We start from the raw sequence: 15,166 nt of genomic DNA, 5'->3' as shown, positions 1-15,166 counted from the left end.
ATCGAGGGAGGCTCCTTTGCGGAGAAGTGGCATTCCCTTGGGTCACCCTGACTGCTGGGGTCCCGTGGATTGCACTGCAGGAGCGCGCACTCACAGGGTTGTCAGCCAGATCACTTTCACGATACCCTTCATGTCCAAAGCCAAGAGAACGTGAACCGTCTGAGAATTTGCCCTGAAGTGAGCCCCTGCAGGACGATACAGAGACAGCTATAAAACCTTTGATCCTTCTGCTACAACTGTTGAAGTGCTGCACTGAAGTGTGCCCCTCTGGAGTCCCCCGCCTGCTCTGTCTCCTGTCATGGCTGCAAAAGGAAGCGGCACCATCCCTCTGCGATCCCCCCCCCTCCCGCACCAGGATGTGGCTCTGCATCGCGGCCGATGGGAGCTTGGCAGTGACTTCAATGCAACCAGACGTCTACGCAGGGTCTCCCATTGTGCTCGGTCCTGTTATCAGAGACATAAAAGGAAGAAGGCACTTCTTACATTCTCCTACGTGACCCAGAGCAACAGCTCCGCGTGTGGATTTTTTGTTCTTTTGGGGAGAAGGGAATGAAGGTGGGTCTAGTAAAATAAATTGCAGGACTTTTTGTTTTGATTAAAGCTATTGTGTAACTACTGCTTGTATTTTCTGTAGTCACATTCCTAAGGCTACACTCACAATAGAAGGCAGCTTATTTTTAAGATGAGAGGAAGACTTGACAAAAGGTTACAGTAAAGCAAGAAAAGCTAACAACATTAATAAAGTATGCCCTTATAAAATTATTAGGCCTAATCCTTACTTTGATATAAACCTGTTTTTGGTTTCCAGCTGCAGGCTAAAAATTGTTGCAATGATAATATGCTTTCTCAAATACAATGGCAAGGTGAAAGAAAACCAATCCAAATATACATATCAAAACTAACCATGTTTTCTCATATTAAAAAGGCATTCTTTGTCTCTGGAGAAATGCCACATTCATGCCTAAAACATAAAATACAGTGAAGGAATAGATGGCAGTATGTAAAACATGCAGATGAGCTCCAGAAACTTCTAAGGGCAGTAGCATAGCTGGCTGCAAAGAAGGTACTATTTATCTTAGGAGTCCCTGGGTAATGTGTAACATATACAGAAAAGAGAGGTACAAGGTCAGCTCATTTATGCTTAGGAGCCCTGGTAGTTTGGAATTGGAAGGATTTTTTATGAGGCGCTCTGCTATTTAACTTCCAGGAAAAAATACTGTAGCAAACAAATTCTTTCAACCTTTCCTCCCTCATTTTCTGTGTAGGAAAGCAAGATATTTTCTACTTTTTTCATCTTGAGATTGCCTGAAAACTAAGAATAGATGAAAGAGAGAAATATTAACCAACTTCTTCCAGAAAAATTCCTGTATCTATAGATTCATATATTTTAGGGTTTCAAAGGAACATTATGATTATCTATTCAGAACTGCCTGACAGGCTGTAAAACCTCACCAAGTAATCTCTCCATCAAGCACATAACATCTGTTTGAGTAATTGCATACCTCTTAGAGAGATACCCAGTCATGATTTAAGGGCTGCAAGTGATGAAGTTCTGCAGTCCTTACTCAGGATTTGACTCAATGAAAACATTGGCATATTATGCTCTCTGTCTGTTAGGTTTGGAGGAACAGAAAGAAATACCTGGCTTTAAATAGAGCCTTGTTTGAAATCTGTATGAATAAACTCTACAGAATTTAAAACAAACAAAAAGAGAATGCATCATAAGAATACTTGTGAGCCACCTTCTCTTTCGTTAGGACGCAAAACCATGTTCTTTCTTTTTTCTTGGGCTTTTCAGAGAACATTGACAAAACAGATGAATCCTGCAGGTGGATCTTTTTGCATTTAAACTGATCTAGTTTTCTAATTCAGTGACCTATAGGAATAGTTTCCAGCCCTCTGTATGAGGCATTGTTCCTAATATACAGTCTAGTCTTGTTTTACATGTGGCAATGCTCCACCTTCAGTATCTTTTTAAAGATACTAATGTCAGGAGAATTACAGCAGAGGCACCAACTTTACTGGTGAGATAAGTTCTCTCGCAGGTGCCATAGAAATTCCATCTTCTGTACGCTAACGAGACTTCAGGTGTTCAGACTTGACACCAGGGCAAAACGGTGACTGAGCTGCTCACTTACTGACAAATACCACAAAAGCATCCCAGCTCTGTGGCAGAAATAAGGACTAACTGGCATTCTGATCAACATATTTGTGCCTGTGGTGGAAGCTGTATAAATATACGTGGTTGTTAAAAGCGATCAAGAAACTTGATAAATATATATAGCCAGAAGATGGCATTTTCTGAGCCGATGCGGATGCAGTATCTTCACAGATCATGTCAGGATGTGAACCTATGCTCGTATGCAACTTTAAAGTACACACTGCCAGAAATTACTTGCCCTCTTTCAGACACATTAATAAATAGTAGAAAAATATTTCAGAATACAAGAACATTGCCAAAATATGATCATATTGGTAATCTTGTTTTCTGTGGTAGTGAACATTATGCATACATAAACATTCAAACTCTGAAAGTAGCTCTGTCCTTTGAAATAACAAACATTTCCAATATTCATTTGCACCATCTGATACAAGAATAGATTTTGCTTACATCCAGTGGTGTCCTGCTGTTACTTGAATTGACTGTCACAGCTGAAGGTCATGGAGTGACTCGGTGCCAATACAAACAGATGAAATACTGGGAAACCACTTTTAAAAAATCTTACCTTACTAAAAGCAAGCACAAACTCCTGAAAAAATGTAAACTTTGAAAAGGGAAGCATCAGTTGTGGCTTCTCAGCTCATCTTTCAAAGTTAAATCAACAGAAAAAGCAGCCATAATATTTGCACACCTAAATAAAACAAGATAGGATTTTACTTTGGGACTTGAAACAGCTCAGTTCATTTCCCCAGTCAGATAGAGGCTTCCTGTGTGACCTTGGATAAATTGTCTGGGACAAGGTTTTTGAAGTATGTAAATGCCTAGATGTACATTTAGAAGTGCACTGGGGTATTTGCTACAGATTCTCATAACTAACAGGCGCTGAAAATGAGTGCATCTCTACCTTTAAAATTGTCTTTAAGTGTTTTTCCCAAGGGTCGTCTGTGGATGATTAGGGGTCCACAAGCTTATCAATCTGAGCTATTATAAACAATGAAACTCAGAATTATTTTCACTTTAAATGTTGATGATAAGGTAGTATGGTGCCCATGACGCCTTTGAGAACTGACAGTGCTCTAGGAAAGTGGACTCTCTTCCCCCCTGTAATAGGAGAATAATTGTACCTTTACTAGGAGCTGCCAAATAAACACAGGACACATTGTGAGACAGTCAGATCGTGTCGTAATGTAGCCATATTTCAAGCTTGAGTTAAGGCAAGGAAAAGAAAATATCCACTTGCTGCATAAAGAATATATCTTTGTTCTGTAACCTGCTCTCTCTGTTTCCACAGTTCATCAGAGGAGGGTGAAAGAATGCACCTCAGTTCTCATACAAAAATATAAATTAGGTAGAGGGGAGTCCGTATGCCAAAAAATTGATAGCGTGTAAGTAGCAGAAATCGCACACTTGAGTGTTGCTCAGTACCTCCTGGAAGTTGCTCAGCACCTCAGAATCAGGCAATAATTTGTATCTTTGTTTCAGGCTTGATTCTGCAATATTAAATTAAATGAGTAATTTTTAACTTATGCAGAATTCCCTTGAAATCAAGAGAACTAATTACACAAAAATCACTCAAGACAGAAGGAGTTGCAGTGAGGCCCTAAGAGAGCACAACTACATGCACTTTAGACAATTGAAAAAGCTCTTTCCACCATGCACATCGCATTTGTATGAATAAGCTAATTGCTGACTGGAAGTCACTATTGGTGTTTATTAAACATGATGGCTCAGAAGCAACATCTGGCTCCAGGAATCCCTTGATTTGAGGAGCCTGGAAGGGATATCAAGGAAAAATAATTTAAACATATTCCTTATAATAATTCATAAGCATTTGCTATGAGCAACCATCAGTGGTGGGATAATGCAGAAGGCGGTTAGTCTGACAGTTACTATAGTCCAATGCTTGACTGTCACAGATTCCATCACATGTATGAGAAACTATATTACAATCAGAAAAGGACATTCTCAGATTTCTAGATCATAAACTTCAACATTTATGCTTGTCATTTTTTACCTGCCACAGTGGACCAGTAAGAGGTGACTACCGAGGATCTTTATGTTGACAGAATAGATCATGCAGATATTATAATAAGATTGCTGTATGCCATTTAACAGTTTAGTTTTGCTATACTTTCTAGTTTTATAGAAATACATTTATTCTTTGTATTAAGAGGCAACAAACCTTTCTGCTTCAGATTATTCAACTACGGTTAGTCCACTTTAATTATTGTGTATAAAAGTTTTATTTTTTTCTTCAATCAGACTGGCAGAGATCACTTAGAGCATTCAACTAGAACAGTCTCAATAAAAACTAATCAAAAGCTCCTGTGAGTTTGAGCATGGGATCTGGTAAACTCATTAACAAATAAAACATAATTCTAAACATTCATGTTTACAAAAAAATTACAAAATCTGAACAATAAGTTAATAAAGTGAAATAGTTATCTACTATTCAGATATAAAAATCCCAGCAACTTAATTTATATATCACTATAGCAGACATAACAAAATTGTGAATAATGCTATCCACTGTCATAAGTGGTACTTCAAAATTTCCAACAGAAAACTTAAATTTTAATTTTCTGTTCATATATAGCCAAAAGTAAGAGGCAAAGCCAGCCTAATAGTAATCCAAGGTTCTGTAGGAGAAACATCAACCAGGGTCGGCGTGTCTGAATATGAGTCATTTCAGGAAGCTAAAAAAAGAATAAGACACCAGAATGAGAGCCAGATACATTCATCTCTGGGAAAAGTCGTCTTATGGGAAAACAAGGCAAACTTCATTAAAAAAAACTTTCAAAATGCTGAGTTTTGAGTATAGCTATTAATCTGTAGCATGTTCTGTACATCATAACAAAGCCGATCTTGACAGTGAAATATTTAAATTAATCAAACCCATTTTGGTTCTTTCGCTAGCACTGACAAGAATTATAAATAAGATTCGAAAATTTGTTAACTTCTCAATAGTTTTTAGTAATTTTATACAGCTGTCTGTAAGGAAATGCTTACTTAGTAAAATTAGTGATTCCCTTTTGTGGGAATAAAGTAGTTGGAGTGTTTTTGTTTCAGTACTATATATAGGGTCAATCCTGGTCTTACTGAAATAACTGGCAACACTCCTATTTACTTGGGCTTTAGTAAACATACAAGTAGAAAACAGGATTTTTTTAAATATGCCTGAAAAAAATTACGTTTAATATTTTTCTTTGTGAGTTTTAAATCAAATAAAGGAGCAGCAGCTGTTTTTAATGATATTAAAAGGTATTTACATGGACCTTCTACTCTACATGGTCTCTCTTATCAAAGTTTTAAACAAAATGTATGTCTCAACAGAGCCTGTGAAAATAATGCCTCAGGCTCAGACTCTCTTGGTATTTATGCTTTATGTATTATAGACACCAGGGGAGACACTAATGACTGCTGATACTTTCACACCAACTTTGGAAATAAATATAGAGCAATGGCCAGGTACTGACCTTTGCTTATGGTTGGGCTTTTTTTGTCTATATTTGTTGTGAACTTCAAAACAAGAGCAAGTGGTCCTGGCACTCTCCCCTCACGTTGCCTTCCTGCTCCACTCACAGCCTGTGCTTGAATGAAGCTACTTAATTCCTCTGCTCTTTAGAGCCTCCTCACAGGAGCTATAACAGCATCAGCCACTGGGAGACAGTGGAGTGGTGCTGACCAAGGAGGCTAACGGGGTATGTTTACATCTATTTGCTATGCCTGTCCTTCCCCCTGTCAGAGGGGGGTCTCTGGCTCTGCTTCTCCTGCAGTCTTCTTTCTCTGGAAGCTGGCATGGGCCCAAAAGAAAATTATCGTGAAAAATCTGCCTCCACTTTAAGGTTTTACATAAAAATAACAGGCAAGCACAAAGGTCCTGGAACTTTGTAACAACTAGGCAGTGGTTTAAATTATGGTACAAATTCGTGTCTTAGAAACTCATGTAGTTATATTTAATTTGTATTTAAAGATCATCAGAAACATTTAATCTAAAGCCAATGTAAACACCTCAAAGTTCTGAGGTAAATCAAAATCTGAACTGACAGCTTGTAAGTGTTTGGAGCACATGGTTTTTGTTTTGTATGTAAGCAAAAACCGTTAATTAAGACCTAGGCCTGAATCCGGGGTTCCAGTCTAGACCTTTGGTCTTTCTAATTTATCCTTATAAGAAGTCTATTTTGTCCTCTTCCCCAGCGCATGAGTGAATAAGTTCTCCAAATAGGAAACTTTTTCCCCTCCCACTGAAAAAGCTAGTATTTTCTCTTATTGCTGTCAGTGCCAATTTATGAGTTACACGCATGCACAGTAGGCTCCTAAGAAAGATTTTAAAAGGAATTCTCAGCAGGTAGTACCCTTCCTGTTTCCAATGCAGATCTCTGCTCCCTCCACCTAGCCTATGTGCATGTTATCAAGTGCACAGACCATTTCTATAGCCTTACCTAGTGTGACATCCCTGCGTATCTCTTTTTGAAAATAAAAGCTGATTGCTGACACAGTATCAGCTGTGGTTCCCCAACTCTCTCCGAACTTGCCTATACACAAAACGTGTGTGGTACAGCAGAGAAATGCTTGTTGTTTGGGAAGCATAAGCCTATCCAACTGCCAGATGCAAAACACTTCACAAATTAAGGGAATATAGCACCAGATCCAAGATATTGGATGCCATCACACTTACTAATGCTTGAAGTTTGTCAGAGGCAGAAGAGTTACTGTTAATCAAGGGGCTACTCTCTTCCCACTCCAGCTCATATTTTCATCATGAGCATGCAAAAGATATAAAGAATTAGGAAGCAGCATGCTGAAAGAAGGCATGAGGGGCTCTCAACCATGTGCTGGCTAAACAAGAGTTCTACCAAGCTGGGGCATATATGGCACGACTGCTGCACTGCAACAGCCCAATAAGCCACTTTAAAAAGACTCCTTTACCTCCAAAATTGGCAAGATTTTTAAGGTTAGTCAGAGGAAACATCAGTTAGTTGCCTCAGGGAGTGGTTGGCTAGCTCCTGTTTCTTGGTATCCTTATTGTCTTTCTTGCTTCTATCTACCTCCTTTCAAATTAGAGAGTAAGTCTTTCTGGTCAGGAACCATATAAACCAATATGATCTGTACAAACACTCAGAGATTACATCCCAGTCCATTTACTTCATGGATACTCATTGAAGAGGCTGATGCAAGATTTTCAAGTTTGTTTCCCAAAAGGAAAAGGGGGCATGTTTGGCAAAGAAACAATTCATTAGGAGTGAGTTGGTCTGTTCCATTCCATATATTGGTGTCTCACGTTTCAATTCAGATTAAAGGTACGTTAAAGAAAAGGTATGTTGTTAATTAAAAGATCTTTGGAAATAGTGCAAAATTATGATTATACTTATGACCTCTAAAGAGATATCAAGTACAAAAAAATCTCACTATACTGCTTATAAAAAGCTGTTTTTCAGGGGATTTAATGTTGGTTAAACAACAACTAAACCCACAATATTACAGGTGTTTACTCACATGCATATCTTGAAGCAACAAACAATTTGCGTTGCAATATTACACCTGTGCATACACATTTGCAAAACAAAACACTCCTCCCTTCCACCTTCCCCAATTACTGGGAAGATGAAATTTTGCAGAATTTCTTGGTGACAAATGATGAAGGATATAAATAATTTTATCTTTTGTCCTTTTCCTCAGATTTCTAAAATTATTAGTCTTCCCTGCTTCTTAATGGAGCTAGAATGCCATTTGTAGAAATGAAAAACCTTTAATTAACCACAGAAGTAGTTTTATGCAACCTTGCCTGCGGTGGCAGTCTCACAGTGCTGTCCTGTCAATGAACCTCCACCTCATACCCCTTAATGTTCCTCAATGCAGGAACCGGTGAGGCTGTTCAGTTTTATTTAACTGCTGCTCTCTTATTTAAATGCTCCTCTGACAAGCACATGAATATGTGAAAGCCCATAAAACAAATACTGAAAATTATAGTTAAGCTTTGTACACCATTAAGTATTTGTACACCATTGACAGGAACACTGATGATTGCTGTTTGTAGATGAGAATGCAGCAGAGAACAGAAGTTATTTCTGTGCAGAAAGTTGAAAAATACATAAAGCATAGCTGGTTTTCTTTTGAGATGTACTATACAAACATACGAAACTTTTTAGATCTATAGATTCCTGCAGTGCTACAGGAATATTTTTTTAAATAAAATAATCCCTGTGATATTCAACACTTGCTCTTCTGACAAACATGGGTGAGCAACCCAATGGCAGTTCTTTTGACAAAATGCAGAGAAAGGCTGATTGGAATCCTATTAATAAAAGGGAGGTGAGAGAAATAAGATCCTCCCCTCTCTCTCCCTTCTTTCTCCTCTTCACATCAAGAACAAGATCATGGCGACAAGCTGAGAACAAGGGAAAACATGTCCCTGTCTCTGCCTGGAACTGTGTCATCTCTTGGGATTTACAGCTGGCACATTGCTTTGAAGACTCGGGGAAAAACATGGAGCTTGTGGATCCCTGATGGACACTGAAGGAAAAATATGCCTAAATCATTCTTAGCCACGTTAGTAAAACTATGCCTACTGAGTAGGTAGGCAGCCTCGCTTCCAAATTTCTCTGTGTCAGAATAAGATGCAACCTGGTACAGTGTGTTCTTGTCTGTTGTTTACCACCTCAGTCAGGACTGCTGACACATCCACAATCCTTAGGCAGTTCCCTCATAAGCTCTTAGGAACATTTTATTTAATTATTAGGAACTTTACTTTTGTTACAGTAGCAAAAATAGACCAAAATACACCTAAGGTCAATTATTACAAGTAGATTTCTAAATAGGTTATAATACTGGCATGACATATCAGGTTTAAAGTATTATGCTTGAACCTGGTAAATGATATCTCAGGCATGAGGTGGGGGTGGTAGTGAATACAACAGAGAGACAGCGAGGCTTGGGAAAAACACAGTAATAATTTATGAAGAGACAGACCTCTTTTTTTTCCCCTCATGATCTAATCACTCAAAATATTCTGTCTTACCCTCTTAATGGCCTTTATTTCACCTTTTTATTACTAATTACATCTAGCATGGCAGTGACATGAAACAAAACCAGACTATTGTTCTAAGCACTGTACACACACAGGGTAGACAACATGCTCTTCCCAAGAAGCCTATGAACTCTTTTTCCCTCCAAGTTCATCCACCTGCATTTGTCTGACACTCATCTGTGATGTGGCTATGTTAAAAGGAAAATATAACAATAGACTGAAGTTCTCACCATTTCTGCTAAAGATAAATACAAGAACATTCCAGCTGTAATAGTAAAAATCCAGTTTTGAATGCATGGGTCAGTTGATACAGAAAGGCCAATATAAAGTCCTAAGAATGCTGTTAGCGCACTTATAAAATTCATCAAAATCGCAATCTTCGTGGGGAGCCCTGTACTTAGCAGCACAGCAAAATCTCCTGCATAGAGAAAAAAGACAGAAAATTTATTATTTAGCTGATAAATGTATTTGTAAGGCTCTTGGTAATAAAACATGAAGGAAAATAATTAAGATATGCACAAAGATAGTGAATGATGGAGGACTGCCCTTAGATTTCTGTAGAGTTAGCTATAAACTCATCCTGTGTGAAAAAACAAAACCAAAAAACCCATATTGACTTGTATTTGTTTAGCTGTTCCTAAAGATAGCATACAGTATACAGGAGTGGCTTTCTGTTAAGTTCTCGATGTTCTGTGACATTTCCAACTTGGATACACACAAAAGTGAAGTCACATGCTTTCCCAGAGTTTCTAAATCTTTTTCAACTGGGAACTTGCCAGTTCAAATCATGTGGGTATATTTGCAGCATGGTCTTTGAGTGTTTCACAGGTGCTGCAAGTCAGAAAACCCTATGCCAGTCTGATTCCAGTTTGAGTTTAATTCCACTTATTTCAGACCTAATTAACTTTGGTAAATTGTACATCAGAATCCCATCACAGATTTTTCTTCTAAAATAAACGATTTCATAACAGGTCCACAGTAAAAGATCTTAATTCTCCTCTGTGAGTGTAGAAATGCCACTTTGACACCGGGGCACTATTGCCCCAGAATTAAGACGGTCTGTCTTTGGGGTTAACTGTTCAGTATTTTGGTAATTTCTTTGCTATGCAAACAAGAGTTACCAGTTGTACAGCAATTCCCCATCCCACCTTTTTGTTTGGGGAAGTTTTCTACATAGACAGCACATGAAATCTTCAGTCATTTAAGAATAGAAATGAGAATCTGCAGTTCTCATCTCAAACTTGCCAGCTTATGTATGTTCATCAACACGATGTCAGGAACAACTTCAACCATACTGAAAGATTTACCACAAGGAGATAACTGAGGTCAATGTTCAATAGAATGATCTTTCTGTCTGTCTGCTAGTAAAATGGGTCATGTATCTTCTTTTATTATATTGTTATTCTTGATTAGCAGCAGGAATGAGGGCAGCATGAGGAATACATTGTTAAATGGCTCTGCTGCATATTAAAACTCTTGGATAGCCTGTTGTGTCAGGCATGTCCATTATGCACACATGGCTCTTGCTCACAGCTTACTATTTTTTGTGTCTGTACACATGAGAATAACGGGTCACTCTTGACCTGATGGCATTTACATTTGGAGACGGTGAGATGGGATGGCATCCAATAACGAGGGCAGAAGCCTCCTCTCCTTTTTGTGAAGGGGAAAGAGAAGAACAGAGCCTCTTTCTATATCCATCTCACACATTAATGTTATAGTTCATTGTCCTGGTTTCAGCTGGGATAGAGTTAATTTTCTTCTTAGTAGCTGGCATAGTGCTGTGTTTTGGATTTAGGATGAGAATAATGTTGATAACACACTGAGGTTTTAGTTGTTGCTAAGCAGTGCTCACACCAGTCAAGGACTTTTCAGCTTCCCATGCTCTGCCCGGTGCACAAGAAGCTGGGAGGGGGCACAGCCAGGACAGCTGACCCAGCCTGGCCAAAGGGCTATTCCATACCATATGACATCATGCTCAGTATATAAACTGAGGAGAGCTGGCCGGAGGGGAAGGCGATCGCTGTTCAGGAGCAGGCTGGGCATCGTCGGTGGGTGGTGAGCAATTGTGTCGTGTATCACTTGCTTTATATTATTATTATTGTATTATATTATTATTATTATTACTACTATTCTATTTCATTTTACTTCAATTATTAAACTGTTCTTATCTCAACCCACGAGTTTTTCTGACTTTCAGCCTACCAATTTTCTCCCCTACCCCACCAGGGCGGGGGAGTGAGCGAGCGGCTGTGTGGTGCATAGTTGCTGGCTGGGGTTAAACCACGACATTCATGATGCTATAAGCAAGAAGAATTCCCACTAATGTCATACAGGAAAGAATTCTTTAGGAAACCTGGAACTACAAAGCCAGTCAGGAAAAATACACATATATATTTCTTACCCATTTCATGAGGAATTTCATGGCATAAAATAGCAATAGTCGTTGTCACACCTGTTTCTGTTGAGGACGAGAATGCTGCTCCTATTACCAAGCCATCAGCAAAATTGTGAAGACTGTCACCCACCAGAACCATTATTGCTAACAAGCTAATTTTCTTACCTGGGAAAAACAAACAAAGAAACAAACAAACAAACAAACAAACAACAAACAAACAAACAAACAACAAAAAAGCCCAGAAGTTTTAACAAAAACAGATATTGTAATTTTTGCTATGTTACAAATTATTTGGGGTTTTTCACATACAACATTATGAAAAGTCATAATAATCAGAGGACAACAGTGTTTATCTGTTTTGTCCTTGTTATTATACTTCTTTCAAGACACTTGAAATGAATAAGTAGGTTGTAGAATAATTCAGAGATGCAAATACCAGGAAGTAGCTTCTTTATTTTTACTGGGTCAACTGTTAGATAAAAACTTAAGAGTTCGGTTTGACTCCAGTCTCATGATATGTCCTAAAGGTTTCCATTAACCTTTCCTTGGTTGCTGAAATTCACACAAGTTTTCTTGCCTTCCAGATGTTTTTTTTTCCTTAAAAGGTGGGAGATTTTCCACTATCACTCACGGAATTGCACAGTTATAAAGATGAATATTTAGTCTCATATAGCTGATCATTTTAATATTGTCAAGCATGTCACTACTGAATAATATTTTCAGGGTCTGTTTTTTATGGGATTGTATTACAGTGAAAGATAGAGATGAAAGGCGACAAGCCTCAGCGTATCACTATTAGTACAGTTTTACTGCGTGCTCATTTCCAGCTTTTCTTCCAACCAGTTAATGGCCGGTATGCTCATAGAGCTCCTGTCTGCAGCATCATTCATGGATGGAGATGGCTGTTTTTCTTTCCTATATTGTTCTGTGACCTTGCTTTAGTGTGGAACAGTACATTGGATGGTCACGATCGGGCATCTAACATGAGAGGAAAGGTGCTACTAGTGATAAAAGTACTGAAATCAAGCTAGGAACTTAGGGACAGTCTCTCTGTCCAGCCTGTAACCCAGGCAGCCATGTGCAATGCTGAATGGATTCATGGGGAGGGATTTTATCTCTTCAAGTAGCAATGAGGCTCCATACATAAGCTCAATGTCTAGGCTAAGCAACATAGAATTGGCTCCCCTATGATGTACTTTGTTCCATTCATTTTGTCCACAGTCTTACAAGCAAGACTTTCTAATGCCTCTCAGGAAACTCATCCAGCTTCCCTCTACACAGTATGGACAGAATACTTTGCAAAGGGTTGCTTTTATGCCTGAAGAAGCAGGGTCATGATTTGGGCCCTAAACATCATGTATTTTCCTGACTTTTGTTGGCCCCACACAGACATAATATGACAGTTTAAGGAGGTAACGTGGACCTGCACAGAGCTGTCTGAATATAGTTATTACAAGGTTTCACTTCAGTAATTTTTCCAGAGATGACCATTTTATAGTGATGGGGGAGATGTTTTTCTTACAGAAACTGGCTAGAATTGAAGTCTTCAGACTATTATAAAAAAAACACACAGCACATAAAAGCCTAAAACTGTATTCAGAAAATCCTCCCTAGTTGCCTGGGAGCTCTGCGGGTTCAGAAAAATTGGCAGGCTTGTTAGATTTTCCTGCCAGCTTACAAAGCCAGACATGGATGTCCCCAGTTTGCACAGTTCTTTTTAAACACTATGGGCAGTTTATAATCAATAGTGCAGAGCATGAATTGCATAGACATAATAGATTGATGCATTACATTAAGTTTGTGATCTGTAATAAGCACCGGCAAGGACAAAATCATGGCCTGGCCTAAGATATTATTAGTCTGTTTTATTCAAGTATCTGATTGTTGAAGAAGATATACCACGGTCATTGGAACTTACTCCAGCGTGTTGTCTATAATATAACATACGGATCAGGTTAACATTATGGAGCAATTGCAAATGTAAGCTTTGTGAACTTACTTGACTGAAAATTAAGAAGATGCGTATATAAACAAATCTGAATGTTTACATTTCAGCCTATTTTAAAGCAACTTCGTTACTAGCCATTATCTCACTGCATTATATTGCTGCAACAGTAGCTATTAACTTATTACCGAAACTATTTCTACAAAGCCTCTTCTTCTTAAACAATCTGACATTTATTTTTGATAATTTTCTCCGCTTAAATATGGGATCAGAACTCATAGCAAATTCTATTCCATAATTTTCATAAAGCTAATGGGTGCAGGACTCCCACCATAGATTATGCTTTTTAAGCTTTGAATAAGAGTTTAAAGCAAACATTTATCCATAAATAGATCTTTTTTCCAATGTTTTCATTACTCATACAGCAAAAATATTTCTAGTTAACTTAAAGTCTCACTGAGCATACCAAATATAAAAATCTACTTTTCCATCTTTTCAGATACTGATAGAATAAGTGTGGATAAATGAGGAGAGGGACAGTGAGACATCTTTTTCTTCCAGTAGCTTCTTGCTTTCTGAGTTACTCACTGGCTATCTAAGGTGACTTACTCCTCTCGCAGTCCTACTTGACATGCGTTTACAGTGAAGTCTGGTATTTCTGTAGATGTCAGGCTTCTGTCTTAGACCTACAGATTCCATTCCACTTGGGGGAAAAAAACACCTAAAAGTCTAGCTTAGTATCAATGTACCCAGGTATGTTTATGCATTTAGCTATTCATAAGAACTGTAACAATACAAACTTTTGAAAACATGTATTCTCAAAAAAACCCTAAAACAAAACAACCCCCCTTCTCTACTATGGTTTCACTTACTGATTTCTAATATAGAGGTAAAACTGAGGCATGAGGAAAAAAATGGAACTGAACAAAGAACATTACTGAGAAACTATCTCAAATTTAGTTATACACCAAATTTAGTTATTTGGAACAAATAACATAGAGGTCACTAGAAATTTGTTTTAGGTTAGCAGGTAGTGATTATTGAACAGAAAGGAAACATCTAGAGATGGAATAGATAGTCACACTGAAACTGGCACTGGATTGTGTACTGCTGGACAGGTGAGACTGAAGAAATGGAAATCCTGATTTCAAATGCTTCAGAAATGGAAAGGAAGTCCACAAGAACAGAGAAGAATATTAAAAACCCGAAGAAGATAATGACATTGTTAAATAAATCAAATCGATGACCTGAGATCCAAGATCACAAAATAAAGGGGAGTTGATTATAGTAAAGAAACTGATTTCAATTAAAATATTATTCCCTCAGTTGAGTGACTGCAACTCTACTAAATTCATCAAGGTCACGTAAGTACAGTCAAAGGCAGAGTTTGGTTTATGCTATATTTTCCCATTTTTTGGACTAAGCAGCAACAAAACAGAGAAGACGGGAATTACTTTGAAGCTCTCTGAAGAAAACAGATTATCCTAAAACTGAGAGCAATCAGGAGCCCATAATTCCATACATGTAATAAATCATTACTGGTTTAAAGAGCCTATTGCTTTACTGTGTAAGAGAAGAAGGAAGCAGAATTATATTAGTATAGTGAGCCAACAAAACAATTGTTTAACTACCTTC

At 38.1% G+C, this 15,166-nt stretch overlaps 1 protein-coding gene across 1 annotated transcript in view; it reads right to left on the bottom strand.

Moving 5' to 3' along the window:
• Positions 1-4,728: 4,728 nt before the first annotated feature.
• SLC39A12 (solute carrier family 39 member 12) overlaps positions 4,729-15,166 on the bottom strand; it is a gene marked incomplete at both ends in the record, with an annotated part of 33,224 nt that continues 22,786 nt past the window's right edge. Inside the window, 3 exons of the mRNA XM_082309048.1 lie at positions 4,729-4,857; positions 9,419-9,606; positions 11,593-11,751. Coding sequence (XP_082165174.1) covers positions 4,729-4,857; positions 9,419-9,606; positions 11,593-11,751 — 476 coding nt within the window. The remainder of the gene's footprint in view (positions 4,858-9,418; positions 9,607-11,592; positions 11,752-15,166) is intronic.

Source organism: Platalea leucorodia (genome assembly GCF_965183815.1).
Source record: "Platalea leucorodia genome assembly, chromosome: 1".
NCBI classification, from domain to species: Eukaryota; Metazoa; Chordata; class Aves; order Pelecaniformes; family Threskiornithidae; genus Platalea; species Platalea leucorodia.
The sequence above is the reverse complement of the archived record's forward strand: the minus strand, read 5'-3'. Positions and strand labels throughout refer to the sequence as shown.